The sequence below is a fragment of the Crinia signifera genome, chromosome 6 (genome assembly GCF_055691185.1).
Source record: "Crinia signifera chromosome 6, ASM5569118v1, whole genome shotgun sequence".
NCBI lineage: Eukaryota > Metazoa > Chordata > Amphibia > Anura > Myobatrachidae > Crinia > Crinia signifera.
This window is the reverse complement of record NC_139222.1, coordinates 281,978,247-282,005,925: the sequence shown is the minus strand read 5'-3', so window position 1 is coordinate 282,005,925 and position 27,679 is coordinate 281,978,247. Positions and strand designations below refer to the sequence as shown.

General features: G+C 50.7%; 1 protein-coding gene across 5 annotated transcripts in view; it reads left to right on the top strand.

The window, feature by feature from the left end:
• LOC146009439 (EF-hand calcium-binding domain-containing protein 6-like) overlaps positions 1 to 27,679 on the top strand; it is a 91,740-nt gene that overhangs the window by 59,297 nt on the left and 4,764 nt on the right. For 4 of the 5 annotated variants that reach the window (XM_083149823.1, XM_083149827.1, XM_083149826.1 and 1 more), the window contains exons 9-16: positions 669 to 865; positions 2,401 to 2,508; positions 5,060 to 5,125; positions 5,239 to 5,349; positions 9,991 to 10,120; positions 10,795 to 10,919; positions 17,999 to 18,242; positions 21,336 to 21,505. In XM_083149823.1, coding sequence (XP_083005949.1) covers positions 669 to 865; positions 2,401 to 2,508; positions 5,060 to 5,125; positions 5,239 to 5,349; positions 9,991 to 10,120; positions 10,795 to 10,919; positions 17,999 to 18,242; positions 21,336 to 21,505 — 1,151 coding nt within the window. The remainder of the gene's footprint in view (positions 1 to 668; positions 866 to 2,400; positions 2,509 to 5,059; positions 5,126 to 5,238; positions 5,350 to 9,990; positions 10,121 to 10,794; positions 10,920 to 17,998; positions 18,243 to 21,335; positions 21,506 to 27,679) is intronic. The other variant, XM_083149824.1, reaches the window with a different exon arrangement.

Genomic DNA, 27,679 nt, shown 5'->3' with positions numbered 1-27,679 from the left:
CAGGTTAGCGAGCTTGGCACTCCGAGGGTAGTTTATGGTCTGTAATTTGCCGGCTGCCTTCCCAATGGTAAATGATGTCGTTTGCAGAGCCGGCGGCACTCTCGGTCCTTCTAATGGGATGTACAAAAGCTATCCCACACGCGGATTGTGTTCAACGTTTCAAATTTAATCGTCTTCAGGATATATATAAAATTAAAGCGCACAGTCTGGAACCTGATCCTTAGATGAGGAGGTGGGGGCACAAGCAGTGAAGCCCACCTGAAGTTTCCCACCTCTGTGGGCCAGTCGAGCCCTGACTGTACCCAACCCTGGGCATAACTTATGCTGGGTACACACCAAAACAATTTGGATTGGATGCAAATCGTATGCAAAGCGTACAATCCGATTCGCATACGATTTGCATACGATCTGATCCCCTCTGTATTCAGATGAATGGATCTTTTACAGATCCTACCTGCAGCAGGTAGGATCGGATTCAGATCCAATTCAGATCCAACCAAACGATTTTAACCCTATCTGCATCCAATCTGCATCCAATCAGTCTGAATTGGATCCAGATTGATGGGATTGTGCCAAAATCGTTTTGGTGTGTACCCAGCATTAGGGACCATTGCCCTTTCGGCTTCATTGAAATGCCTCCGTGTGATGACGCACTCTCTATCCACCAGGTGCTGAAAGACGATTTCCTTAAAGTTCTGGAGAAGTTTCAGCTCCACCTCACCAAGGACCAGCTGGGACAATTTCTGGCTCGCTGTGGTCTGGATGAGACGTTGCCTCATGTTAACTACCTGGACTTCCTCCAATGTCTCCAAACCAGGGGTAAAAACGGGAGAGGCCACAAGGTCTTCTGTAAACCTGGTTACAGGTACGGTCACTAAGGACATAATGTAGAAGCCTGATACAAGAGAGATAATATGACATATTAATAGGTGGATTCATTTGGCATCTACTATTAGCATAGGATTCTTTGCAGGGTATACGAGACGCCTGCGTGCCCCATGGCAACGGTCTCCACCGGTCCCCCTCGCCGCCCCGACCCCCCCCCCCCGAACTGGGCAGCGTCTCCCCGAACTGGGGCGGGTGCGTGTGAGGTGAGATGCATGCACGTCCCAGTCTCTATCGCCGGTGCTCGCCAGCACAAGGGATCTGGCGAGTGCCGGCCAAAGACAAGCCCTGCTCCATCTGTACATAGACAGTGTCTAAATAAACCGACCTTATCCTTGCAGTGGATGGCATTTCTACCGCCATCCACGCCGGTGGCCGGCTCCCACCAGGGGGCGCGTGCGCACGAGACACCCATGCGCCCCGTGGCAACGGAGTTTGGCGGGAGTCCCCGATGCCTCCCCCGCCATCATCACCGGTCCCACTTGCCTCCTCGACCCCCCCCCCCCCCGAACTGGGCAGCGTCTCCCCAAAACGGAGACTGGCAGGGAGACGCACGCGCGTCACAGTCTCTATCGCCGGCGCTCGCCAGCGCAAGGGATCTGGCGAGCGCCGGCCAAAGACAAGCCCTGCTCCATCTGTAACTGTCCCACCAGATTACAAAAAACATTCCATGTGGAATGTACTTAAAATTAAATCTTTTGAAAGGTCATGTGGGCAGTCCAGGAATATGATAGGCTTGCCCGAAGAGGTGAGTTTTCAGGGAACGCTGAAAAGTTTGGAGGCTGGATGCGAGTCTTATTGTGCGTGGAAGGGCATTCCATAGGATGGGAGCAGCTCGATGAAAGTCCTGCAACTATGAATGAGATCTAGTAATGAGTTTAGATAAGAAACAGAGATCTTGGGAAGAGCAGAGAGGTCAAGTTGGGAGATATTTTGAGATAAGCGAAGAGATATAAGCTGGTGCAGTCAGGTTAATAGCTTTATATGTGAGTAAAAGGAATTTATATTCGATAGAATATGGGCAACCAATGGAGGGACTGCCAGAGCGGATCAGCAGGTAATGAAAGCCTTGCAAGGAAGATTAGCATTGCAGCTGCATTTAAAATGGATTGTAGTGGTGACAGTCTTTTCTTGCTGAAGCACTCTGAGCAATGTAGCAACGCTCGGAGCGCTAAGCAAATCTCCCGGTGTGTAGGCCACCTTAGATTTGCGCCACTGATGTTCTACTTTACGAGACAGTTTTTGAAGGTGTCTTGTTGATTTCGGAGGAGGCTTGCATGATTTCAGCGTAATAGAATTTGGACCAATGGAAGGGATTGAGAAGGTGGTCAGGTTGTGATCTGAAAGAGGGAACGGAGTGTTAATGAATTCAGAAGATCTTTGACTAAGTTGACCATATGGTGTTGACCTAGAAACTATTGACCTGTTGTCCGGATCCCATTATCCGCCGAACGCACAGTATATGATGTAATACCTGTATGATGTCACGAAGAACATTCGCTTTGTATCTCCCAGGACCGGAGAGGAACAATCTACAACCTCCGCCTCCACAACCAGCATTTTAGAGGGACAATTTGCAAAGTTTCTTCATACAGATTTTTACTCCCTTCTTGATGAATTCCGGTGAGTTCTAGCGATCACTTGCCAACAATGGGGGTAATGTATCAACCTTCAATACAGGACAGGTGGAGAATATGCCCATGGCAGCCAATCAGCTTCTTTCTATCCAGGGGAGGATCCAGAAGAAAATAGTAGTGAGAGCACTATGATAGGGGAAGGGTGCTGGTTAGCAGAGATAGGTCAATTTGTGCATTACTTTGGTCTGGTGCTCCTGGAAAATGGATGTGGTCTCACTCCAGGGGGTGTGGCCTCACCAGATATGCCATCCTTGCAAGCCACACCCCTAGTAGTTCCCCTTACACATTATGCCACACAGTAGTAGTGCTACTTACTTATTATGCGCACACAGTAGTAGTAGTAGTAGCAGCACCCTTTACACATTATGCTCACAGTACTAATTCCCTTTGCACATTGAGCCACATAGTAGTAGTGCCCCTTACACATAATGAAAGGTGATGTATGGTGAGCAATTACCAGCAGCTGGCAAGGGGTAGTCACTCCCCAATAATGCAAGATAAGTATAGACAACGGTTCACAATTAAAAATCTATTATCTATGACTATAAAATAATTTCAATACAAATAAAAAAGTAATAAAAGTATACATAAAAATTGCAAGGTATTGATATTTCCAGCTGGGTTGAAAAGTTAGTTTCATATTACCAGTCTCATGCTGGTCCACTGACTGGGTCTGGAGTAAAGGGAGTGAATTTGATGTCCCAAATAGGCAGATTGAGACTCCAGTTGTCCCACAATGCTCTATAATTGCTCATGGTTCCCGATGGGTATCCACTTGGCATCTGGTACATTGGGGATCAGCTACTGTAGGTATCCAAAAAAGCAATTTCAGCAGTGACCAGTTTGGTTCAGGATGTATAAATGTGGATCATGAGGCTGGTTGTAAGGCCCCAGCGGTAATAATAAGGGCTCAATGCGTTTCCCCGGACTGTGTGCGTTCCGGCTTCCCTTAGGAGCAAGTACTTGCTTTTCAACCCAGCTGGAAATATCAATACCTTGCAAATGAGTGATATATTATACCACTTTATTGTTTATTATTATTATTTTAAATTTTTATTGAAATTATATTTTTATAAATATTGTCACAGATAATAAATAATTCGAACTGTTGTCTATATGTATTCAGCCAGCGCTGGCAATTTATTCTTTTTTTTCCCCCCTTACACATAATACCCACATAGTAGTAATGCTGCTTGCGCATTAAGCCATACAGTTGTAGTAGTCCCATACACATAAAGCCAGTCAGTACTCAGTAAAATGGCCGTGAATGAATACCGAACGGTGATTCTTTGCTGTTTTTTTTCACCTGGTGAAAAACTCGGCCAAGATTGAATACGCCCCAGTATCTCTCTCTCTCCACTTTATCTCTCTTCAAGTCTTAGTACATAGACCCCATAGGCATTTATTTCCATGCACTCAATGTGGGAGCAATTATGCCAATGTATGTTCACGCTGCTCCCAGCCCATACACCTGGCCCTAAAGGCCCCCATACACTATGCAATTTGGGCACGATTTCGCCCGATTCAGATTTATAGGGCCGTGAAATTGGCCCAAATCGCAAATGGAGACATCCCCTCCGACCCGATGCGCGGCCCCGTGCACATCGGATCGGAGTCGGGAGGTCGGACAGGCTGCTCACAAGATTTGCTAAATCTTATGTGCTGCCCGGAGCCGCGCGGGGGACTGCAGCTGGTGAGGGAGCTACCAGAGCCAGGCGGAGGGAGCAGGGAGCCTGGCAGAGGAGGAAGCCGCTGCGGTCAGCGGGAGCAGGGGGGCGATGCAGAGAAACAGGGTGCCGGGCAGGAGAAGACGCTGCAGCAGCGCAAGCAGAGCACTTAAAAAAAAACATACAAACGAATAGGAAGCCATTGATTGGCTGAGACCTGTCTCAGCCAATCAGCGATTGGCTGAGACCTCTCTTAGCCAATCGCTAATTGGCTGAGAGAGGTCTCAGCCAATCAATGGCTTCCTATTCGTTTGTATGGGCTTTTTTTTTGTTTGAAGTGCTCGTCTGCTCCCACCACTGCCCGACAGCTTCTTCTCCTGCCTGGCTCACTTCGCTGCCCCCCCCTGCTCCCACTGACGGCAGCGGCTTCTTGCCCTGCTCTCTGGTCGCGGGCATACCCCCGCTGCTGTCCCCCACTCCCATTGTCCCTGCAGCTCCCTGGGAGTTGCATGCGATTTATCACATGCAAAACTTGGCACATGAAATGCCATCGCATGTGATCCCTCCCGGGGAGCTGCCGGGACAATCAGGTCCGACTTGTTCTTAGGATTGCTGGGATTCGCATCCCTTATAAAAAGTGGTGATAAAGTGGTGATTAAGCGGTGATAAATTGGGGATAAAGTGGTGATAAAGTGATGATAAAGTAAAAGGTGATAATGTACCAGCCAATCAGATGTGTTTGAAAATGAGAGTTAGGAGTTGATTGGCTGCTGCGTTATCGCCTTAATACATCTGCCCCCATGAATATGTCCAATGAGATCATACAATATACTGAGCAAATCTGATGCGACACCTCTTGTTCCCTGACAGGAAGGCCGACACATATAAAGTAAATGTCATCAGCCAGCAGGACTTCAGATCAATCCTAGAAAAAAGGTTTGTTTCAGTGTAACTATATGTAATTACTGTATATCAGATTATATGGTGTGTGGACGCTCTGCAGCAGTATACAGGTATTCCTGGTCACTAACCCTCTTGTTTGGGCTAAGGTACTGCATGAAGGTAACAGATGAGGAATTTATATATATGCTGGAGAAGATTCCCCGGGATCATCATGGCGGAATCAAATACCGGGAGTTTATGGCCAAGTTTGATAGCAGGTAACTAAAAAAAGTTAGAACTTAATTAAGATATATAAGAGGTCAAAAAGAATTTTGATTGGCCAAATAAGGAACACTACATCTGAAGGTGCATACACACTGGGCGATTTTGCGTGAGTGATGATGCTAAAAATCTCTGGGCCGATTCTCCCACGCACAGGCGTGTGCAGGGGGTGTGCACTGGCACACCCTAATGTCTGGCACTCCCACCCTCACTCATGTCTGCAGGGATTGCCAATTGGGTCCTCCTCACCCAAACGGCCAGCCTGACATGCATCCTCGGGCCCTCCATCAAGAGTGACGGACCCCAGTAGCACAGACCAGACCTGCAGCCACCCTGGAGACGGCACAATCACTGCTTGAGGACAGTGCCGGAAGGTCAGGCCTCAGCATTCCCCATTGCCCATGCTCCTTGGATGTTTGCCACGCTGCGCCCCCAAAACACATTAAAGCCAGTCAGGGTAACCCTCCAAGAGACGCCTGTCATCCTTGGGGCGGAACTACTGGCGGTGCAGATGGTGCAGTGCAACGGGGCCCAAGCCAGTTCATGGGGCACGCTGTGGCACTGCTGTCTGCACCGGAAGCCAAAGTTTCCATACTTTTTTTACTAAAGTTCTGTGACGGCTGACGTCTGAGCTCTCTGTGATTGTGCAGCCTGCGCCGGGCCTGCGCAGGCTGCAGGACAGAAAACAGAGCCAGCCGCCTGCCGCGTCTAACCTCCTCCCGCCCGGCTCCCACGATGTGGCTAACAGAAGGGACCAGCAAAGTTAGAGGAGGTAATGGGCTATGAGGAAAGGGGGCAAAAATGGGGGTATGGAATGGGTACAGGAATGTCAGGGACTGTCAGTGGCTACCAGATGGCTATATTGGGGGGGGGGGGGTAGAGGATTATGGGGTGTATATTGGGGGACAGGAGGGAGGGTTATGAGATGTATATTGAGGGACAGGAACTGAAGTGCAGGATGTGTAGGGGGTAGTGGTATATAGAGTGTTTGTAGGAGATAGGGAGAGTGGGGTTTGTTGACGGTAGAGGGATATGGGGTGCTTGTGGGAAGACATGGGCAGTATTAGTGTGTGGTTGGACAGGGGGAGTAGTGTAAGGGTATAGGAGTATGGTGATAGCTGTTAGGGGGTGTATGCTGGCTGTGAAGCGGTGACAAAGGGGGTAGAGAAGTGCAGGGGTATCGGGCGTAGAGGTGCAGTGGCACAGAGAGGTTCTATGGTGACAAAGAGGTGATGGGGATGGAGAGGTGACGGGAGTGAGAGATTCAGTGGTGATGTGGATAGAGAGGTGGAGGGAGGGAGAAAGAGATGCATAGGTGACGGGGATCGAGGGATAACCATTTTGGAGAGATGGCTCTGTGTGGTGTGTGCTCAGCTCCTTGGCTGCTTAGGCGCTTATACCAGTGCTGACGGACATTTGAATTATGGCTCCTGCCTACCAGCCTATCAGAGCTCATGGACGGGCAGCCACAGTTAGCTCCAATTGGCTAACTAGCCTCCGCCATATTTAAAATGTCTGTCAGCAATGGTCTGAGCCGCTCAGCAGCATAGGAGCTGAGCACACACCACACAGGGCCGTGGCAAGCTATATCCTCCCCTCTTATACGGCACTAAAATGGGAAGTCCGTAAGGGGCACTACTGGGGGAATTATTTGTAAGGGACATTACTGGGGGTTATAATATGTAATGGACTTTATGCAGTGGCATAATGTGTAATGGGCATTATAGTGTGTGTCTTAATGTGTAATTGGCAATACGGTGTGCGGCAATGTGTAAGGGGCACTGCAGTGTGCGGCAATGTGTAATGGGCATTACAGTGTGCAGTAATGGCCATTACAGTGTGAAACAATATGTAATAGGCATTATGGTGATTATGGTGTGCAGCATAATGTGTAATGGGCACTACAGAGTGTGGCATAATGTGTAATGGGCATTAGGCTATGCGTAATACCGGCACAGTGTGTCTAAGGGCATCTTTCAGATTGCTATCCCTGGTCGGACCCAGTATTTTGATCCCGGGTCCAACTCTTTCACACTAAACCCTTGTCGCCCATTATACACTATTTGTCCTTTTTTGGTCCTTTCACATTGTACATCAACCAGGCAATAACCTGGTTATGAAAGAGGTATAAGGGGCTCTACCTGGCACAAAGTGTAAACTACTACAAGTGGCACTACTATGTGGTGTAATGTGACTATAATTGGGGTGGGGGTCCTGAAGCATATTTTTGCACCTGGGCCCACAGCTTGCTAGTTCCGCCTCTGCGCTGCCACTGTGCGGCACATGCACCATAGTAATGAATGACATCATTACATGATACACTGACAGTACCATTGTTGACATAATCATCTGCCTGGCTGCTAGCCCCTATTGTACATGTTAATCCAATCACTTATATTATTTAGTTTGCAGTGATTACCAGTAGGCGGTGCTAGACACTCCCAATGTGCGGAGCCAGTCATACTTCTCCAACAGTGCACAATCAGTCTATTAATATGTGCTGCGCACGGCTATGCTCCCACATATAAAGCAGAAAGTAAAATGAATTATCGATATGTGAAGTATTCAACAAGCAGTGATGCACAAGTGCTGCCCCCTGGTGGTGGCTGTCTGAATACACATTCAGCCTTTCATAGTACTTAAACAGGGGGAAACTTCCTCCATAATAAGTGATGCTGGAATATGATACAAATAAAGAACATGTACAGTTTGTACTCTGTATTGTCTTTACCTACTTTACATTCTTTTAATAGGGTTGATGCAAATGGAATGCTATGCCAGCGACTTACTAGATTCTCTGTCTGGTGTGATGACTGAGTGCTCGGAACCACACAGACACACACACACACATACTGTACAGCAAACGTGGGGCCTAATTCAGACTTGATAGCTAATTATAGAATTTGTAAATGAATGCGCATGTGTACCGTTTGCATTGTGCATGCCCAAGGGGGATAAGGCGCCCAAGGGATTATGTTGGTTGCCTTGTAATGTTACCTTTACCTTAAATGCCTATAAATAATTCACACGGACACCTTAACTAAAAATAAGACTCAGACAACCATGGTGTAAGTTTAAAATGGTCAAGTTATTTATTTAGGTGGTATGACCCCTGTTTGTCTATCAAAGGGATGGCCAAAAAGAGCACTTGAGACCAGCACCAGTCAGAGGTGTATGCCAATGGCAGCGACTGCATCGCTCCAATCTAACAAACACACCCCTTACGTAAGGTACAGCCTGCACCGTGACGGCTCCCCGCCCCCTCTAAGGTAAGGCGCGGACACCTCAAGGAAGTGCCCACCGTCCCCGCTCAACTCGGGACTCGCCCACCGTCCTGGCAAGGGGGGGTAATACCGCACGGTGACCACCTGACACCTCACCCGACTGCTGGTCGAGAGCGCCTTCTCGCCGATTTTTAAACTAAAACTAAATTTACCAATTGTTTGGACAGCCCGTAGGCAATGTGGACCAGAGAAAGAAAGAAGAAAAAGGGAAGGGAGGGTGGGGATCCGGATTCCAAGAGGAAGTTCCTCCCCCCAGAGCTGGACCCTATATACCCTGCTTAAGCTGCCTCCCCTTTTGCTGCTGATTGGCCCAGCGACCCCACATGCTAAAATGCCTGTGAATCATCCCACTGCACCATTGCTGCATTGCTTATATAGTTAACCCCCAAATCCCCGGGCTCTTAACTGCACTCTGGCCTATGCTGCCCTCGTTTTGCCATAGCAAAAGAAAAAGTGTATGGGGTGTAGATGTAATGTAGCCAGGGCTTGACTGACTGGCAGCCGGCGTTGAGCGGTGGTAACTGGACGTTTTCTGGAAGTGTAAGAAAAAACTCTGGTGTGCGCGGGCATTTGGGGAAGGGTCTGTGACATCAGCGATGACTGCTACCAGCCTCAGAGCTACAGATGGAGCCACATCCATCCATCCCGCCGGCGCGCCTGACGGACATGTCTCGGCGTGCCATTATCTGTGGGTGCTGTGCCTAATGCTGAGGACGTAGGGTACACTGGGGTGATCGGGGGTTAGGGGCTGTGGTTATATATCAAAAAACTTTCACTGCCGGACCTGCTACACTTGTGTTTGGTAAGTGTTCGGTATGACTCGCCGACGGCCGGGATCCCGAAGGTCAGTGTACCAACAGTATTCCGATGGGGGAGCACAAAAAGCCGCTTGGGGACTCGCTTCGTTTGCCACAGGTTCTACTATCCCTCTATGCGGGTCATGTAACCCCTCGAGCGAGAATAGACCCTATAAGGTGTCGATCCTATCAGCGCCAAAGGGTGCGAGGTGCCGTTCAGGAGCCATGTAAACACTGAAAAAGGCACCTGATTTAAGCCTCTCGCACCCTTTGCTGGGCCAAATTCACTTAAAAGTGCTCGCAGCCATATGCAGCGAATTCAGCCCCCGTAAAGTGCGCCCGGTGACATAATGATTCGTGAGTGTGAATCATCCGCTCCTAATAGGATGGACTCCTAAGTCGGAATCCCGACTGTCGGGCAGTTGAACAGTCGGGATTCCGGCATCGGTATACTGAACATTGGGATCCCGACTGTCGGAGAGTCATCCGGCACCATATGATAAATCTCACCCACTATGTTCTATCTGATATTGTGTATGTTTCCCGCTACTTGCAGCGAGGGGAATCCGAGCTTGTGGGATGGAAATGAGACCGTGCTGACCGAATATACCAGGAAGCCGCGGGCAGCCACTAACGCCGGCACTAATGGGAAGAGAGATCCCCCGGCACTGAGGAGCGCTGAGCAGGTGGTGACTCCCACACATTGGGCCTTTCCTGTTTGTATGGTATTGCGCAGCGTGGGAGGGAAGCGCTTGTGCAATGCAGAGAGGAGGCGCTTGTAGGAGACAGACGCAGCCTCGGATCGCCATCGCGACTATGCTGCAATGTTTCCAGGCAGCGGCGAGTCTGTGTAACCGGAATCTGACTTAGGCTGGCCACTGAATCTGGACACCCGGGATCAATAAGTCTGCACCCAAGGACACAGTCATGCCTACAAAAGAGGGGTGACGCATCCCCGTTTTGGAGAACAATGCCAAGTACTTCCCCCAAAACACCACAGCTTGATTGAGTAACAGGGTTCTGCAAGAGATATTTCATGACCCCATACTTTACGAAATGCATCCTTTGCCCCCCCCCTCATTCCTCCCACTTGTGATCTTGAATTGGCAGGGTTGCAAAGGTGCAGGGGACTTGTCCACCTTTCCGGAAGGACCACCTGATTTTCGGGAGCAGAGTAGGCAAATATACAAGACCCGTCCTGCCCATGCCCAGAACACGTCTGGCACCTGCGCAGACCCCACACCAACAATTTGAATGTAAACCATCGGGCATGTGTACAAATCTGATTTGGGCCTTTTACATAACGTGACTAGTTTATATAGTAGATCCAATATAACAATATATCTGTATTTCCTTGCAGCTGGCTGCCATCCTCAGGCGCCTTGTCAAACACAACTACCAGGCTCTGGAGCTGAATTTTAATGAGCTGGACGACATGAACACCAGGAGACTGAGTGCAGAGGGCTTGTACCAGTTACTGAAAAGGTGATAACTGCGTTCTCGGGCGTTCAGTGCTCTGTACGGAGACTGCGGAGATTAATGCACTGGCACACCAATATGTGGGAGCAACGAGGGAGGGAGGGGTGAGAGCAGGGCTGATACAGGAATAGTAGGGAGGGAGGTAGAGGTGAGGGCAGGGCTGATACAGGAATAGTAGGGAGGGAGGGAGAGGGCAGGGCTGATACAGGAATAGTAGGGAGGGAGGGAGAGGGCAGGGCTGATACAGGAATAGGAGGGAGGGAGGGAGAGGTGAGGGCAGGGCTGATACAGGAATAGTAGGGAGGGAGGGAGAGGTGACAGCAGGGCAGGGCTGATACAGGAATAATAGGGAGGGAGAGGTGAGGGCAGGGCAGGGCTGATACAGGAATAGTAGGGTGGGAGGGAGAGGTGAGGGCAGGGCTGATACAGAAATAGTAGGGAGGGAGGGAGAGGTGAGGGCAGGGCAGGGCTGATACTGGAATAGTAGGGAGGGAGGGAGAGGTGAGGGCAGGGCTGATACTGGAATAGTAGGGTGGGAGGGAGAGGTGAGGGCAGGGCTGATACTGGAATAGTAGGGAGGGAGGGAGAGGTGAGGGCAGGGCAGGGCTGATACTGGAATAGTAGGGAGGGAGGGAGAGGTGAGGGCAGGGCAGGGCTGATACAGGAATAGTAGGGAGGGAGGGAGAGGTGAGGGCAGGGCAGGGCTGATACTGGAATAGTAGGGAGGGAGAGGTGAGGGCAGGGCTGATACTGGAATAGTAGGGAGGGAGAGGTGAGGGCAAGGCTGATACAGGAATAGTAGGGAGGGAGAGGTGAGGGCAGGGCTGATACAGGAATAATAGGGAGGGAGAGGTGAGGGCAGGGCTGATACAGGAATAATAGGGAGGGAGAGGTGAGGGCAGGGCAGGGCTGATACAGGAATAATAGGGAGGGAGAGGTGAGGGCAGGGCTGATACAGGAATAATAGGGAGGGAGAGGTGAGGGCAGGGCTGATACAGGAATAATAGGGAGGGAGAGGTGAGGACAGGACAGGGCTGATACAGGAATAGCAGGGAGGGAGAGGTGAGAGCAGGGCAGGGCTGATACAGGAATAGTAGGGAGGGAGGGAGAGGTGACAGCAGGGAAGGGCTGATACAGGAATAATAGGGAGGGAGAGGTGAGAGCAGGGCAGGGCTGATACAGGAATAGTAGGGAGGGAGGGAGAGGTGAGGGCAGGGCAGGGCTGATACAGGAATAATAGGGAGGGAGAGGTGAGGGCAAGGCTGATACAGGAATAGTAGGGAGGGAGAGGTGAGGGCAGGGCAGGGCTGATACAGAAATAGGAGGGAGAGGTGAGGGTAGGGCTGATACAGGAATAATAGGGAGGGAGAGGTGAGGGCAAGGCTGATACAGGAATAGTAGAGAGGGAGAGGTGAGGGCAGGGCAGGGCTGATACAGGAATAGTAGGGAGGGAGGGAGAGGTGAGGGCAGGGCAGGGCTGATACAGGAATAGTAGGGAGGGAGAGGTGAGGGCAGTGCTGATACAGGAATAGTAGGGAGGGAGAGGTGAGGACAGGGCAGGGCTGATACAGGAATAGTAGGGCGGGAGAGGTGAGGGCAGGGCAGGGCTGATACAGGAATAATAGGGAGGGAGAGATGAGGGCAGGGCTGATACAGGAATAATAGGGAGGGAGAGGTGAGGGCAGGGCAGGGCTGATACAGGAATAATAGGGAGGGAGAGGTGAGGGCAGGGCAGGGCTGATACAGGAATAATAGGGAGGGAGAGGTGAGGGCAGGGCTGATACAGGATCATAGGGAGGGAGAGGTGAGGGCAGGGCTGATACAGGAATAGTAGGGAGGGAGAGGTGAGGGCAGGGCAGGGCTGATACAGGAATAATAGGGAGGGAGAGGTGAGGGCAGGGCTGATACAGGAATAATAGGGAGGGAGAGGTGAGGGCAGGGCAGGGCTGATACAGGAATAATAGGGAGGGAGAGGTGAGGGCAGGGCAGGGCTGATACAGGAATAATAGGGAGGGAGAGGTGAGGGCAGGGCAGGGCTGATACAGGAATAATAGGGAGGGAGAGGTGAGGGCAGGGCTGATACAGGAATAATAGGGAGCGAGAGGTGAGGGCAGGGCAGGGCTGATACAGGAATAATAGGGAGCGAGAGGTGAGGGCAGGGCTGATACAGGAATAATAGGGAGCGAGAGGTGAGAGCAGGGCTGATACTGGAATAGTAGGGAGGGAGGGAGAGGTGACAGCAGGGCAGGGCTGATACAGGAATAATAGGGAGGGAGAGGTGACAGCAGGGCAGTGCTGATACAGGAATAATAGGGAGGGAGAGGTGAGGGCAGGGCTGATACAGAAATAGGAGGGAGAGGTGAGGGCAGGGCTGATACAGGAATAATAGGGAGGGAGGGAGAGGTGAGGGCAGGGCTGATACAGGAATAATAGGGAGGGAGAGGTGAGGACAGGGCAGGGCTGATACAGGAATAGTATGGAGAGAGAGGTGAGGGCAGGGCTGATACAGAAATAATAGGGAGGGAGAGGTGAGGACAGGGCAGGGCTGATACAGGAATAATAGGGAGGGAGAGGTGAGGACAGGGCAGGGCTGATACAGGAATAATAGGGAGGGAGAGGTGAGGACAGGGCAGGGCTGATACAGGAATAATAGGGAGGGAGAGGTGAGGGCAGGGCAGGGCTGATACAGGAATAATAGGGAGGGAGAGGTGCGGGCAGGGCAAGGCTGATACAGGAATAGTAGGGAGGGAGGGAGAGGTGACAGCAGGGCAGGGCTGATACAGGAATAGTAGGGAGGGAGGGAGAGGTGAGGGCAGGGCTGATACAGGAATAGTAGGGAGGGAGGGAGAGGTGAGGGCAGGGCTGATACAGGAATAGTAGGGAGGGAGGGAGAGGTGAGGACAGGGCAGGGCTGATACAGGAATAATAGGGAGGGAGAGGTGAGAGCAGGGCAGGGCTGATACAGAAATAGGAGGGAGAGGTGAGGACAGGGCAGGGCTGATACAGGAATAATAGGGAGGGAAGGGTGAGGGCAGGGCAGGGCTGATACAGGAATAATAGGGAGGGAGAGGTGAGGGCAGGGCTGATACAGGAATAGTAGGGAGGGAGAGGTGAGGGCAGGGCAGGGCTGATACAGGAATAATAGGGAGGGAGAGGTGAGGGCAGGGCTGATACAGGAATAGTAGGGAGGGAGGGAGTGGTGAGGGCAGGGCTGATACAGGATTAGTAGGGAGAGAGTGGTGAGGGCAGGGCTGATACAGGAATAGTAGGAAGAGAGAGGTGAGGGCAGGGCCGGGCTGATACAGGAATAATAGGGAGGGAGAGGTGAGAGCAGTGCTGATACAGGAATAGTAGGGAGAGAGAGGTGAGGACAGGGCTGATACAGGAATAAAAGGGAGGGAGAGGTGAGGGCAGGGCTGATACAGGAATAGCAGGGAGGGAGAGGTGAGGGCAGGGCAGGGCTGATACAGGAATAGTAGGGAGGGAGAGGTGAGGACAGGGCAGGGCTGATACAGGAATAGTAGGGAGAGAGAGGTGAGGGCAGTGCTGATACAGGAATAATAGGGAGGGAGAGGTGAGGACAGGGCAGGGCTGATACAGGAATAGTAGGGAGAGAGAGGTGAGGGCAGGGCAGGGCTGATACAGAAATAATAGGGAGGGAGAGGTGAGGGCAGAGCAGGGCTGATACAGGAATAATAGGGAGGGAGAGGTGCGGGCAGGGCAGGGCTGATACAGGAATAATAGGGAGGGAGAGGTGAGGGCAGGTCAGGGCTGATACAGGAATAATAGGGAGGGAGAGGTGAGGGCAGGGCTGATACAGGAATAATAGGGAGGGAGAGGTGAGGGCAGGTCAGGGCTGATACAGGAATAATAGGGAGGGAGAGGTGAGGGCAGGGTTGATACAGGAATAATAGGGAGGGAGAGGTGAGGGCAGGTCAGGGCAGAGCTGATACAGGAATAATAGGGAGGGAGAGGTTCGGGCAGGGCAGGGCTGATACAGGAATAATAGGGAGGGAGAGGTGAGGGCAGGTCAGGGCTGATACAGGAATAATAGGGAGGGAGAGGTGAGGGCAGGGCTGATACAGGAATAATAGGGAGGGAGAGGTGAGGGCAGGTCAGGGCTGATACAGGAATAATAGGGAGGGAGAGGTGAGGGCAGGGTTGATACAGGAATAATAGGGAGGGAGAGGTGAGGGCAGGGCTGATACAGGAATAATAGGGAGGGAGAGGTGAGGGCAGGTCAGGGCTGATACAGGAATAATAGGGAGGGAGAGGTGAGGGCAGGGTTGATACAGGAATAATAGGGAGGGAGAGGTGAGGGCAGGGCTGATACAGGAATAGTAGGGAGGGAGAGGTGAGGGCAGGGCAGGTCTGATACAGGAATAATAGGGAGGGAAGGGTGAGGGCAGGGCTGATACAGGAATAATAGGGAGGGAGAGGTGAGGGCAGGGCAGGGCTGATACAGGAATAATAGGGAGGGAGAGGTGAGGGCAGGGCAGGGCTGATACAGGAATAGTAGGGAGAGAGAGGTGAGGACAGGGCAGGGCTGATACAGGAATAATAGGGAGGGAGAGGTGAGGGCAGGGCAGGGCTGATACAGGAATAATAGGGAGCGAGAGGTGAGGGCAGGGCAAGGCCGATACAGGAATAATAGGGAGGGTGAGGGCAGGGCAGGGCAGGGCTGATACTGGAATAGTAGGGAGGGAGGGAGAGGTGACAGCAGGGCAGGGCTGATACAGGAATAGTAGGGAGGGAGAGGTGAGGGCAGGGCTGATACAGGAATAATAGGGAGGGAGAGGTGAGGGCAGGGCTGATACAGGAATAGTAGGGAGAGAGAGGTGAGGGCAGGGCTGATACAGGAATAATAGGGAGGGAGAGGTGAGAGCAGGGCTGATACAGGAATAATAGGGAGGGAGAGGTGAGGGCAGGGCAGGGTGAGATACAGGAATAGTAGGGAGGGAGAGGTGAGGGCAGGGCAGGGCTGATACAGGAATAATAGGGAGGGAGAGGTGAGGGCAGGGCTGATACAGAAATAATAGGGAGCGAGAGGTGAGGGCAGGGCAAGGCTGATACAGGAATAATAGTGAGGGTGAGGGCAGGGCAGGGCTGATACTGGAATAGTAGGGAGGGAGGGAGAGGTGACAGCAGGGCAGGGCTGATACAGGAATAGTAGGGAGGGAGAAAGAGGTGAGGGCAGTGCTGATACAGGAATAATAGGGAGGGAGAGGTGAGAGCAGTGCTGATACAGGAATAGTAGGGAGGGAGGGAGAGGTGAGGGCAGGGCAGGGCTGATACAGGAATAGTAGGGAGGGAGAGGTGACAGCAGGGCAGGGCTGATACAGGAATAGTAGGGAGGGAGGGAGGGATAGGTGAGGGCAGGGCTGATACAGGAATAGTAGGGAGAGAGAGCTGAGGACAGGGCAAGGCTGAAACAGGAATAATAGGGAGGGAGAGGTGAGGGCAGGGCTGATACAGGAATAGTAGGGAGGGAGAGGTGAGGGTAGGGCAGGGCTGATACAGGAATAATAAGGAGGGAGAGGTGAGGACAGGGCAGGGCTGATACAGGAAAAATAAGGAGGGAGAGGTGAGGGCAGGGCTGATACAGGAATAATAGGGAGGGAGAGGTGAGGGCAGGGCTGGGCTGATACAGGAATAATAGGGAGGGAGAGGTGAGGGCAGGGCAGGGCTGATACATGAATAATAGGGAGGGAGAGGTGAGGGCAGGGCAGGGCTGATACAGGAATAATAGGGAGGGAGAGGTGAGGGCAGGGCTGATACAGGAATAGTATGGAGAGAGAGATGAGGGCAGAGCAGGGCTGATATAGGAATAATAGGGAGGGAGAGGTGAGGGCAGGGCAGGGCTGATACAGGAATAGTTGGGAGATAGAGGTGAGGTCAGGGCAGGGCTGATACAGGAATAGTAGGGAGGGAGAGGTGAGGGCAGGGCTGATAGGGGAGGAGGAGGGAGGAGGAGTCGTGGCAGAGGGGAGGGAGCCGGCTCTAAACAGTGACAATCCCGAGATTTTTCCGGGCTTGCCAGACTGGGCACTGAGGCACAGCCCGGAAAATTCTCGGGATTGCCACTGAAGGGGTTAATAATAATTATTTCTGCTCAGTATTCACTGCTGAAAGAGAGGGGAAGGGGCCACAGTTAAGTTACAAGTATATTCAGAAAAATGGGGGAGAAAAAAGTACATTTACAGAGGAGAAAGTACTCTCAGAACTCTCAAAACTGAAAGTGGATAAATCAATGGGGCCAGATACTAAAAGAGTTTAAACAGAATTATTCAACCAGTCACTAGCTACTGGAGTAAACCCAGAGGACTGGAAAACAGCGAATGTAGTCACTCTGCACAAAAGTGGAAGCAAGGAAGAGGTAAGACACTACCGAACAGTGAGCCTTACATCAGTAGTAGGGAAATTGATGAAAACAATAATATCTCAGAACCAGCAACTTACAGGATCTAAAACAGCATGGGTTTACTGGGGGAAGATCATGTCAAACAAATCTTATTGACTTTTTGACTGGGTGACTAAAGTAATAGATCAAGGTGGGGCTGTAGATGTAGCTTATCTAGACTTTAGTAAAGCTTTTGACACTGTCCCACATCGTAGACTGTTAATTAAACTTGAAAGCTTGGGATTGGATTTTAAGATGGTTGAAAGGATAAAAGCGTGGTTGCAGGACAGAAAACAGAGAGTTGTAGTAAACAGAGTACAGTCAAAGAAGGGAAAGGTTACAAGTGGAGTACCCCAGGGATCTGTACTTGGACCAGTGCTTTTTAATATCTTTATTGGTTATATTGCAAATGGAATTGAGGGTAAAATGTGCCTTTTAGCAGAGGACACAAAGGTATGCAACAGGGTAGACACACCAGGAGGGGTAAAACAAATGATTGAGGATCTAGGTAGATTTGAGGAATGGTCAAGAGAATGGCAGCTGCAGTTTAATGCCAAAAAATGCAAAATCACGCACTTGGGTCTCAAAAATCCAAAGACTAATAGTATACATGACCCACAGCAGTATTTGGATGTTGCTCTGACCCAGAATTGAGAATATCCAATGAATGTTCTGTACTGTGCAGGTGTGACGTCCACCCGGAGATCTCCAGGGAAGAAGTGGGCGAGATCTGGAAAACGTTGATCCTCAATCACGATCAAACCGCAGATTTCTTTCAGTTCGTCAGACACTTCGGCTTCTCGGTGAACTTTTCGTGCTTCCCCAATGCCAAAGTCTCTCCTCCGGTCAGAGGTGACAGCGACTGCTTCCTGCGCTCTCTGAAACTGAATTCTGACACCAAGATCATTGCCAATATCCTGCAATCAAAGGTACGTTCCCATCATCCGCATTCGCTGACATCTCAGAGGGTCACTGCTCCGCACTCCTCCTGCTGGTCATCTCTGCTACTTCTTCCAGGGAACCTGGTAAACATGACATTTGGGACCAAAAATTTTTTAAAAATCCATGTCAACCTTCCCATTGTCGACCTAATGCTTGTGTCGACCATCAAACCTTAGCCATAGGGACCTATTGCAGGTGTCAACCTAAGGCCTATCGACCAGCAGTGGTGGACCAAATGCATGTTGACCTTAATTGGGTTGACTCAATGACCCATACCCCCACATCCCCTGGCTCCCTCCCTGCATTGAAGGGATCACCAGTTCTCCCCAACTGCCCCAACAGAGCAGCAGTGATCTCCAGCTCCCCCAACTGCCCCCCCCCCCCTCACCTGTGGGACATTTCCACATGTGGGAGGAACAGGGGGTGTCCCATGCCTTGGACTTGATCCCCTAGAATGTTAGGGACTTACGATGATGGGGCTATCTGGACGTGGTGGGTAAACCCATTATTTTGCTTATATAAGATTACGCAAAGTATTAGTACTTAGTATTAGTGCCCCTTACACCATGTTATGCCACACACAGTAATGCCTATTGCACATTATGCCCCACACATAGTCATCCCACTTACACCACATTACGCCCCACTGTTATGCCCATTGCATCACATTATGCCCCACACAGTAATTCCCCTTACACCACATTGGTCGGGATGCACTATCACAAAAATGCACTAAAACCCTCCTCCCTTCCAGGTGCAGGGAGGAGGCGGAGCCCCACAGCAGCAGCCGGGGACAGCAGGAGGGTGGAGCCACCCCCCACTAAGTGTGTGCCAGGGGGCGTTGCCCACAGCGCATCTGCACTGTGGGCATGCCACTGGCACACGTAGGCTGCAGAGCAGGAAAGCACTGGGCCGGATCATGCTGGGAATGCTGGCTGCCACAGGGAACTTGACAGAGGGGTGGAGCTATACATGGAACCCAGTGGGGGGGGGGGGCTTTGCGGGACTCAGCATGGGGTGGAGAAATGGGGCTCTGGCTGCTGCTCCTGCTAAACACCGCTGCAGTTCAAGGGCCGGCTAGCCAGTGATACTAGACTTGCGGATGTTTGTAAAGTAAGAGTGAGTGAGTCAGGGCGTCACTGTGTGTGTTGCGTGTGAACTTCTGTGTGTGTTTTGCTTGTGAACGTGGGTGTGTGACCTTAGGAAGGGATATTAGGCTGTGGGAAAGGTTAGGGTTACGGCAGACACTAGAAGGGGGGGGTTATGGTAAGGTGGCAGGGTATGGGGGTTCGGCACTAGTGGGGCAGGCCACAATTAGGCTTCAGGGGGCGGGCTTGGGAGGGAATCAGTGTGAGAGCGCCAGCCATGGGGTGAATAACAAACACTAATGTGAATTGGTAATATTATGTGATCTTGCCCCTTCCCCCATGAAAGACACTCCCCCAATTTTTTACATGCGCCTTTCGGTCCACACTGTTCCTATTTTAAGTATTAGGGGTGTGTGTGGGGGGGGGGGGGGCACCAATTCCCTTTCTGGCACAGGGCACCAAAATGCCTAGTTACGGCACTGCCAACAACACTCCTATAACACACCTATAAGATAAGAAGGACCAGTGGTGGCTCCAGAGGAGGGGCTGCAGCACAGTTCAAAGTTCAAATAGGGGAGTCACACCCACTGCCAATGAGTCAGTTTGGAATGGCAGTTGGTCTTTCTCTCCCCTTTGGAGCCGCCACTAAGGAGGACCATCTTAGGCATAGAAATAGACCCCTCTCAGTCATGACCCAGGAACGCCCACTACATGAGAGGACGCCTCAACAAGCCCTCCACCATTGCATGCGCAAACCATGAAAAGCAAGCCCTGGGCCACTTTTCAGTGACTTAGACAGGCAACCATGTACCGGAATTTTGGCATTGCGTGCGGCTCAGAATCAGCTCCCATGTGTTTAAAGGGACAGTACTACATCTGTAGTTCCCAGTCTGTGGTGCACATACCTGTATACTATATCCGTCATTTTTAACATAAAGCCAGTTTGAGCTAAAGCTGTGAATTACTAGTGTGTATCTATTGCCCCATCTAGGCTAAAGGTGTTCATTTTCCATGAAAGCCCCCATATCGGAGGTCCATACAGTAAGTTGGTACAAAAATGCTTTATCTTGTGACACTGAGACATCTCTCATTTAAAATGCAATTAGTCCGTGCTGGAAGCTGTAACATCAGCAGCACAATGGGAGCAGTGTGTAAGGAAGACCAGGACGAATCAGCTAATGGAGACGGGAGTTTCGGATATAATAGCCTTGATTCTAATCGTTAAATAGCTTTTATTTGGGAGAGGGGGGTTACGGCGGATTTCATGGAGAGAAACTGGAGAAGAAGATGGTAGTACCGCCGGCGCTGATTGTTGTGTAAGGAAGAACCAGATTTCACTGCACGGAGCAGAGGTGCAGAGCTGTCAGAGAGCAAGTGGAATTCTGAGTACATCCAACACTGATACACTAGCCCCGTACGCTGGAGAACTGTCAGTCTCTGAGTTCTAAGGGAAAACGTTGCCAGTACTTGGAAGAATTAGAGGCTGATTCAGAGACGCACGTAAACCACACGCAAAGCCGCCGTAAAAATATATCGATGTACTGTATGGCTTGGCTGGATGTTGTCTCTGCCCTTTCCCCGCATGCCTGCGAATGCACCATAATCCGGCAGTGGGCGGGGTCTAATGCAGTGAGTGGGCAGAGCTAAAATCGCAGGCGGGGATCAATACTTGGTCCAGCTTGGAGGTTGTTTGTGGCAATTAGACACCCCCCCTGTGTGCGCCATTGAAAGCCTCCAGCCAATCCTATTCCATTAAGCATGCAAAGACATTTATGATTGGCTAAGCACCAATCAACATTACCTTTCAATTAGTCCATCGCCGATCTGGGGCCACCAAGCAGATATAACATTCTCAGGCTTTGCTGTCCATTAGTGTAGTCTTCTCTATTATTATTATCTTCGTCCTGTATGCCATAAGTCCTATAGGAGATCTCAGTGCAGACTGTGACTGGGCTGTAACAATACATATTGGTGATCTGTCATTTCTTTTAGCTCCAGCTTTTTTCTAAAGACCTCTGGGCCAAGTTCGAGGAGTTGGACCCCCATAATTCTGGATGTGTCTCAGTAGAAGAGTTTCTGGACATTCTACAAGACCTGAGCCCGGCTCTGACCCAGCACCAGTGTGACACAATCATCGCCAAATGTGGTCAGGAGCAGAACAGGTACGATCATGATATTCATTCATTCATTTTCCCCCAGAAAGCACAGTGTGGAGGGGTGGCAGCACGACAGAAAGGGCAGTGTGGAGGGGCGGCAGCACCACAGAATGTGCAGTGTGGAGAGGCGGCAGCACCACAGAATGCACAGTGTGGAGAGGCAGCAGCACCACAGAATGCACAGTGTGGAGGGGCAGCAGCAACACAGAATGCACAGTGTGGAGGGGCAGCAGCACACACCACAGAATGCACAATGTGGAGGGGCAGCAGCAACACAGAATGCACAGTGTGGAGGGGCAGCAGCACACACCACAGAATGCACAATGTGGAGGGATGGCAGCACCACAGAATGCACAGTGTGGAGGGACGGCAGCACCACAGAATGCACAGTGTGGAGAGGCAGCAGCACCTTAGAATGCGCACTGTCAGAGCCGGCCCTAGCCTAAATGACACCCTAGGCAAGTTTTTGGCTGGTGCCCCCTAGCACCGCCACTAGTTCCGCCTCTGACCCTGCTCCCCTTTCCCAGCACCACCAACCCTCATCATAGCAGTCATCATTTTGATGCTCCTACCAGCAAAATATTTTAAATAGAAACAGCGCACACATTCGGTGCGCAGCACAAACAGGGGTGTGTTCTTGCTGGGAAGGTGCATGGCCACACAATAGTACCCCCAATTCAAATTATGCCACACAGTAGTACAACTTTAGGTACTCTTTACCTAGCACGGCGCCCACGATTTTGATCGTGGGCATCGCAGGTAAAAAAATCGCGGGCATCGCGGCCATTGAATGCACTAAAAATCGGGTGCGACGCGACCGGCGCGATGCCCGTGATTTCCCATAGGGAACAATGTTAAATTTCTCAATTGACCCGATTTTACTGTTCAATGCCTCAATTGACACGATTTTTCCATAGGAAACAATGTTAAATGGCCCACAGAGGCCAAATAGCCACCCTGAAGTGTGAAATGGCCCCCACAATTGGTAACGCCACCCCACGATCAACATCAACCCGAAGCGTGGCGAGCGCAGCGAGCCCGCGAGGGGCGGCGGTACGCGTCCTACGACCTTTTCATACCCCCACTATCCACGTCGGCGTGGAGTTGAGAATAGAATAGTGTGGCGAGCGTAGCGAGCCACCGAGCCCGAAGCGTGGCGAGGGGACGCGGATACCTTCACAGGTAAACGCGTCCCTTCGCGTGCTTCACAGGTATCCGCATCCCCTCGCAAGGCTCGCTGCGCTCGCCACGCTTCGGGCTCGGTGGCTCGCTGCGCTCGCCACACTATTCTATTCTCAACTCCACGCCGACGTGGATAGTGGGGGTATGAAAAGGTCGTAGGACGCTTGCCACGCTTCGGGTTCATGTTGATTGTGGGGTGGCGTTAACAATTGTGGGGGCCATTTCACACTTCAGGGTGGCTATTTGGCCTCTGTGGGCCATTTAACATTGTTTCCTATGGAAAAATCATGTCAATTGAGGCATTGAACAGTAAAATCGGGTCAATTGAGAAATTTAACATTGTTCCCTATGGGAAATCGCGGGCATCGCGTCGGTCGCGTCGCACCCGATTTTTTAGTGCATTCAATGCCCGCGTTGACCACGATGTGCGCCGTGCTAGGTAAAGAGTACCAAACTTTATTCACATTATATCATGCGATGGTGTCCCTTATTCACGTTACATCACACAGTAGTACCACTTTACCTTATGTACATTACTCCTCACATTATTCCCATTATACCCTTAGAAAAAAATCCTGAGAAAATATTGTATTTTAAGCAGCTCCAGTGGCGGATTCAGGGGGGGGGGCACCCGGGCACGTGCCCCCCCTGTCATTCATTTTGTAGATGAGGACCAGAACTTTCCAATGAGCCCAGCCCCATGTCTCTAGCCCCCCGGGAACCGGAGATATCGCCTAGTAAAGCTGTAACATTTTTCCCCATAGGATAATATGGGACCCGTCAATTCCGACCCCCACCCGGTTCCAACGGCTGCCCGTTCCCCCCCTGGCATCACAGGAGCTTGTGGTTAATGTCATTCAATTTCAAATCGCTGGGCCTTCAATATGATATCAGGCTGGTCCATATCGGTCAATCGGTTCCAGAGATATAGCGTGTAAATCTTTTTTTTTTATGTTTGAAATATTAATTTCATGGCTGTTCATGTTTTTTGAGGGCAGATTACTCTGGAACCAAACGTTCCAGTTTCACTGGAAAAAAATCATTCAAAGCCCACACAAAAGTTCTTCAATATGATACTTGTCTCATTTAAATGGGTCAGTTGGTTCCGAAGATATAGCCAGTTAAATGAGATAGCTGGTTAAAGGGGGGTATTCAAAATGCAGGGACTAGGCTGGTGTAAAAGGGGCCAACCTGGGAATGCATTTTCTGGTGTGAAATGGGTATTATTTCAAATAGCTGGAACCTGCAGTGCTCGGAATACAGCCAGTCTCTGCCACTGTCAGTGGCTATCACTTCTGCCTGGTGGCGGCTGTCCCCCATTTACCACGAGCATGTATTCCCCGTTGGCAATGAGCATGTAATCCCACATGGCAACGAGCATGGAACCTCTGGCAATGAGCATGGAACCCTTGGCAATGAGCATGTAGATAAGCAGCACTTACTGTATGTCAGTGGCAAACGCAGGATTTTCAGAAGGGGGTTTCCAGAGGGGCGGAGCAAAGCACGGAGATGGACACTTAGGTGACCCAGTATATGCCGGGTCAGTTAAAGTATTATTGATAGACCAAATGTATATAAATAATAATAATAAATATATATATATATATATATATATATATATATATATATATACACACACACACATACATACACACATACAGGGGTGTCAACAGCATTGTATGACCCCTGGGCATAGCAATGTATTGGGGCCCCTACCGATCCTCCAGCGGTAGGGGAAGATTTGATGTCCTGCGGGTGGTAGGGGGTATTATATCAACCGCTCAGCATGTAGGGCCTAGATCAGTAATTTCCACTAATTACCCCTTTACTGCACAGATGGTGGGAGATGGGGTGGGAGAAGGGGGCATTGGGCTGAATGAAGGGGCCCTGACTACATAACTTCCAGGGTGGTAGAGGATGTTTAATATGCAGAGGAGGGGTGTATAGTGGAGTGGGCTCATTATTCATAATTTTCTGGTGGGAGGACAGCTTGCTTGACTGCAGATATCTCCAGTTCCCAGAAATAGGTTTCTTAGATTGGAATGGAAAAACTAAAGAATCCCACCTACCAAATGGTATTGGGGACTAGGGGATCAGAGTTCAGGAGGCAGAGCAATCTGCCAATGAGCATATAAAACTACATAGCAGGTGTGTGGAGCTGGAGCAGTAACCAGCTGCTGGAAGGCTGATATCTCTGGTAGAGACAAGCTACTAGTGTTCATAAAAGGGGAAGAGTCCCAGCTTTTAGAATGTACCCACAAAAAACTCTAAGGCTGGTTTCACACACTCCGGTTTTGTCCGGAAGGCAAAAAGCCGGACACATTTTGTCCGGCTTTTTGCCTGACAGTTGTCTCTTTCACATGCACCGGCTCAGTGAGCCGGTGCTATGTAAATTTGAGGGTAAAAACTGAAGTGACGTCAGTTTGGGGGCGGTGGAGAGCTAAAACCGGACACCAAATGACCGGTGTGTGTGAAAGGCCCCCATCGCCCTCAGCACACACTGACCTGTGAGGACGGGACGGCCACGGCACGGCAGCCGGACACTGCAGTGGAAAGATCCGGCTGCTACCCGGTAGCCGTGCCGTGGCCGTCCTGTGTGAATGGACACATAGCTGTCCATTACACACTGCAGGGACGGCACGGCTTTTAAGCCATACGGGATTTCACCGTCCGGCAGGAGCCGGACAGTGTGAAACCAGCCTAAGTCAGACAGAACCTGAAATATCTGACTGGGAAGGGCAATTAACAGGCTTGGATGGGGACCACTGCTTTGAAGTCAGATATCTCCGGTTCCCAAGGGCCGATTTTTACAATTCTTATATCCATGGAAAGAGGGGACCCTCAGCTTTCAGCTGAGGGTCCTTAGACTCCTGGGGGGGTTTCTGGGTACTCAGAAACCCCCCCTGCGTGCGCTACTGTATGTAGCATAATTTTTAATAGGCATTATGGTGTTTGGCATAATACATAATGGACATCATGCCATGTAACTTAACGTGCAATGGACATTATGGTGTAAATGTTTAATGCGCGCCTTTGGTGGACAATGTCCCTGTTTATGAAGCGTATTGTGAATTTTGTCTTAATCTGTGTGGCATTATGTGAATTCTGGCTCAATCCATGTGGCATTATTTGAATTTTGGCTCAATTCATGTGGCATTATGTGAATTTTGACACAATCCATGTAGCATTATGTGAATTTTGGCTCAATCCATTTGGCATTATGTGAATTTTGGCTCAATCCCTGTGTTATTATGTAAATTTTGGATCAATCCCTGTGGCATTATGTGAATTTTGACACAATCCATTTGGCATCATGTGTAAGGGGCAAGTATAATGGGGTCTAGTATTTTGTTGCATAATGTGTAAAAGTTGTATATGGTGTTGTACACTACACTCAAGGACACGCCCCCTGTTGATTGGCCACACTCCCTTTTCCAGAGCGCGCCTTTGGCGCACGCACAACTACATCCTTCACTTTTGTTGCCATGGTGGGCCTGCGTACTTTAAATGCCAGGGCCTATTTTTAATCCCATTGCCGCCCTCTCTCTGCCGCTCTCTTAGCATGTACACTGGCACCACTAACACTGGCTCTCCCCCACCTAATCCTTCTTTTTTCATGGTGCCCCCCCTGTCATTTTATCCTGGATCCGCCCCTGAGCAGCTCTATGGCCACACTGCAACCCAGCACAAAGCAGTGTGTGCTGGGCAGAGGAGAAGAGCTGCAGCTGCTGCTGTCACTTAAGGGGAGGGGGACCGGGGCCCCCACTGGGCCCTTCCATCAGACTTTGGCCTGGGTAATTTGTACCCCCTACCCCTTTCTCTCGGCACCCCTGATAATATCACACAGTATTGCCCCTTACACATGACACACATTATTAATGTCCTTATAACCATAATGCCCTACACATTATGCCAACCTTTATTAATGCCCTTCATACATATAATGACACACATAATGCCCCTTACACATATGCCAAACACTATTGCACAACCAACCCACCCACCCGCAGACCGCACTCGCACAGCCGCTAACACTGTGACCTCTGCCTCGGCTTGGATACAGATGTTTCCACATACATCTTGCCTCAATAGGCCATGCAGCTCCTGGCCAGTTCTGCTAACGTTGGGTGCCTTTTTTGCTGAAAATTCATCTTCTTTGCATTGTTATGTGACCAGGACACACAAGGAGATTAAAATGATATGTGGCATGGTTATATTCTGTGTGCGACTGTGGCTGGTACAGGAATGCTATGTTACAGTGATTTCCATGAATACACTATTTCATATGCAGATACAGCCTCACTCACACACAGAATATAGGCATGTTGCATATCATTTTAATCAGCAGAAGCTGCTGGTGCCCCTAGGCATTCCAAATGCCCTAGGCAACTGCCTAGTTTGCCTATGCCTAAGGCCGGCTATGCGCACTGTGGAGGGACAGCAGCATCACAGAATGTGCAGTGTGGGAGGCAGCAACAACACATATTGCACAGTGTGGAGGGGTGGCAGCACCACAGAATGCGTAATGTGGAGGGGCCGCAGCACCATAGAATGCGCACTGTGGAGGGACAGCAGCATCACAGAATGCGCAGTGTGGGAGGCAGCAGCAACACATATTGCACAGTGTGAAGGGACATCAGCACCACAGAATGTGCAGTGTGGAGAGGCGGCAGCACCACAGAATGCACAGTGTGGAGAGGCAGCAGCACCACAGAATGCACACTGTAGAGGGGCGGCAGCACCACAGAATGCGCAGTGTGGAGAGGCGGCAGCAACACAAAATGCATAGTGTGGAGGGGCAGCAGCACCACAGAATGCACAGTGTGGAGGGGCAGCAGCACACACCACAGAATGTACAGTGTGGAGGGGCAGCAGCAACACAGAATGCACAGTGTGGAGGGGCAGCAGCACACACAACAGAATGCGCAGTGTGGAGGGGCAGCAGCACCACAGAATGCACAGTGTGGAGGGGCAGCAGCACACACCACAGATTGCACA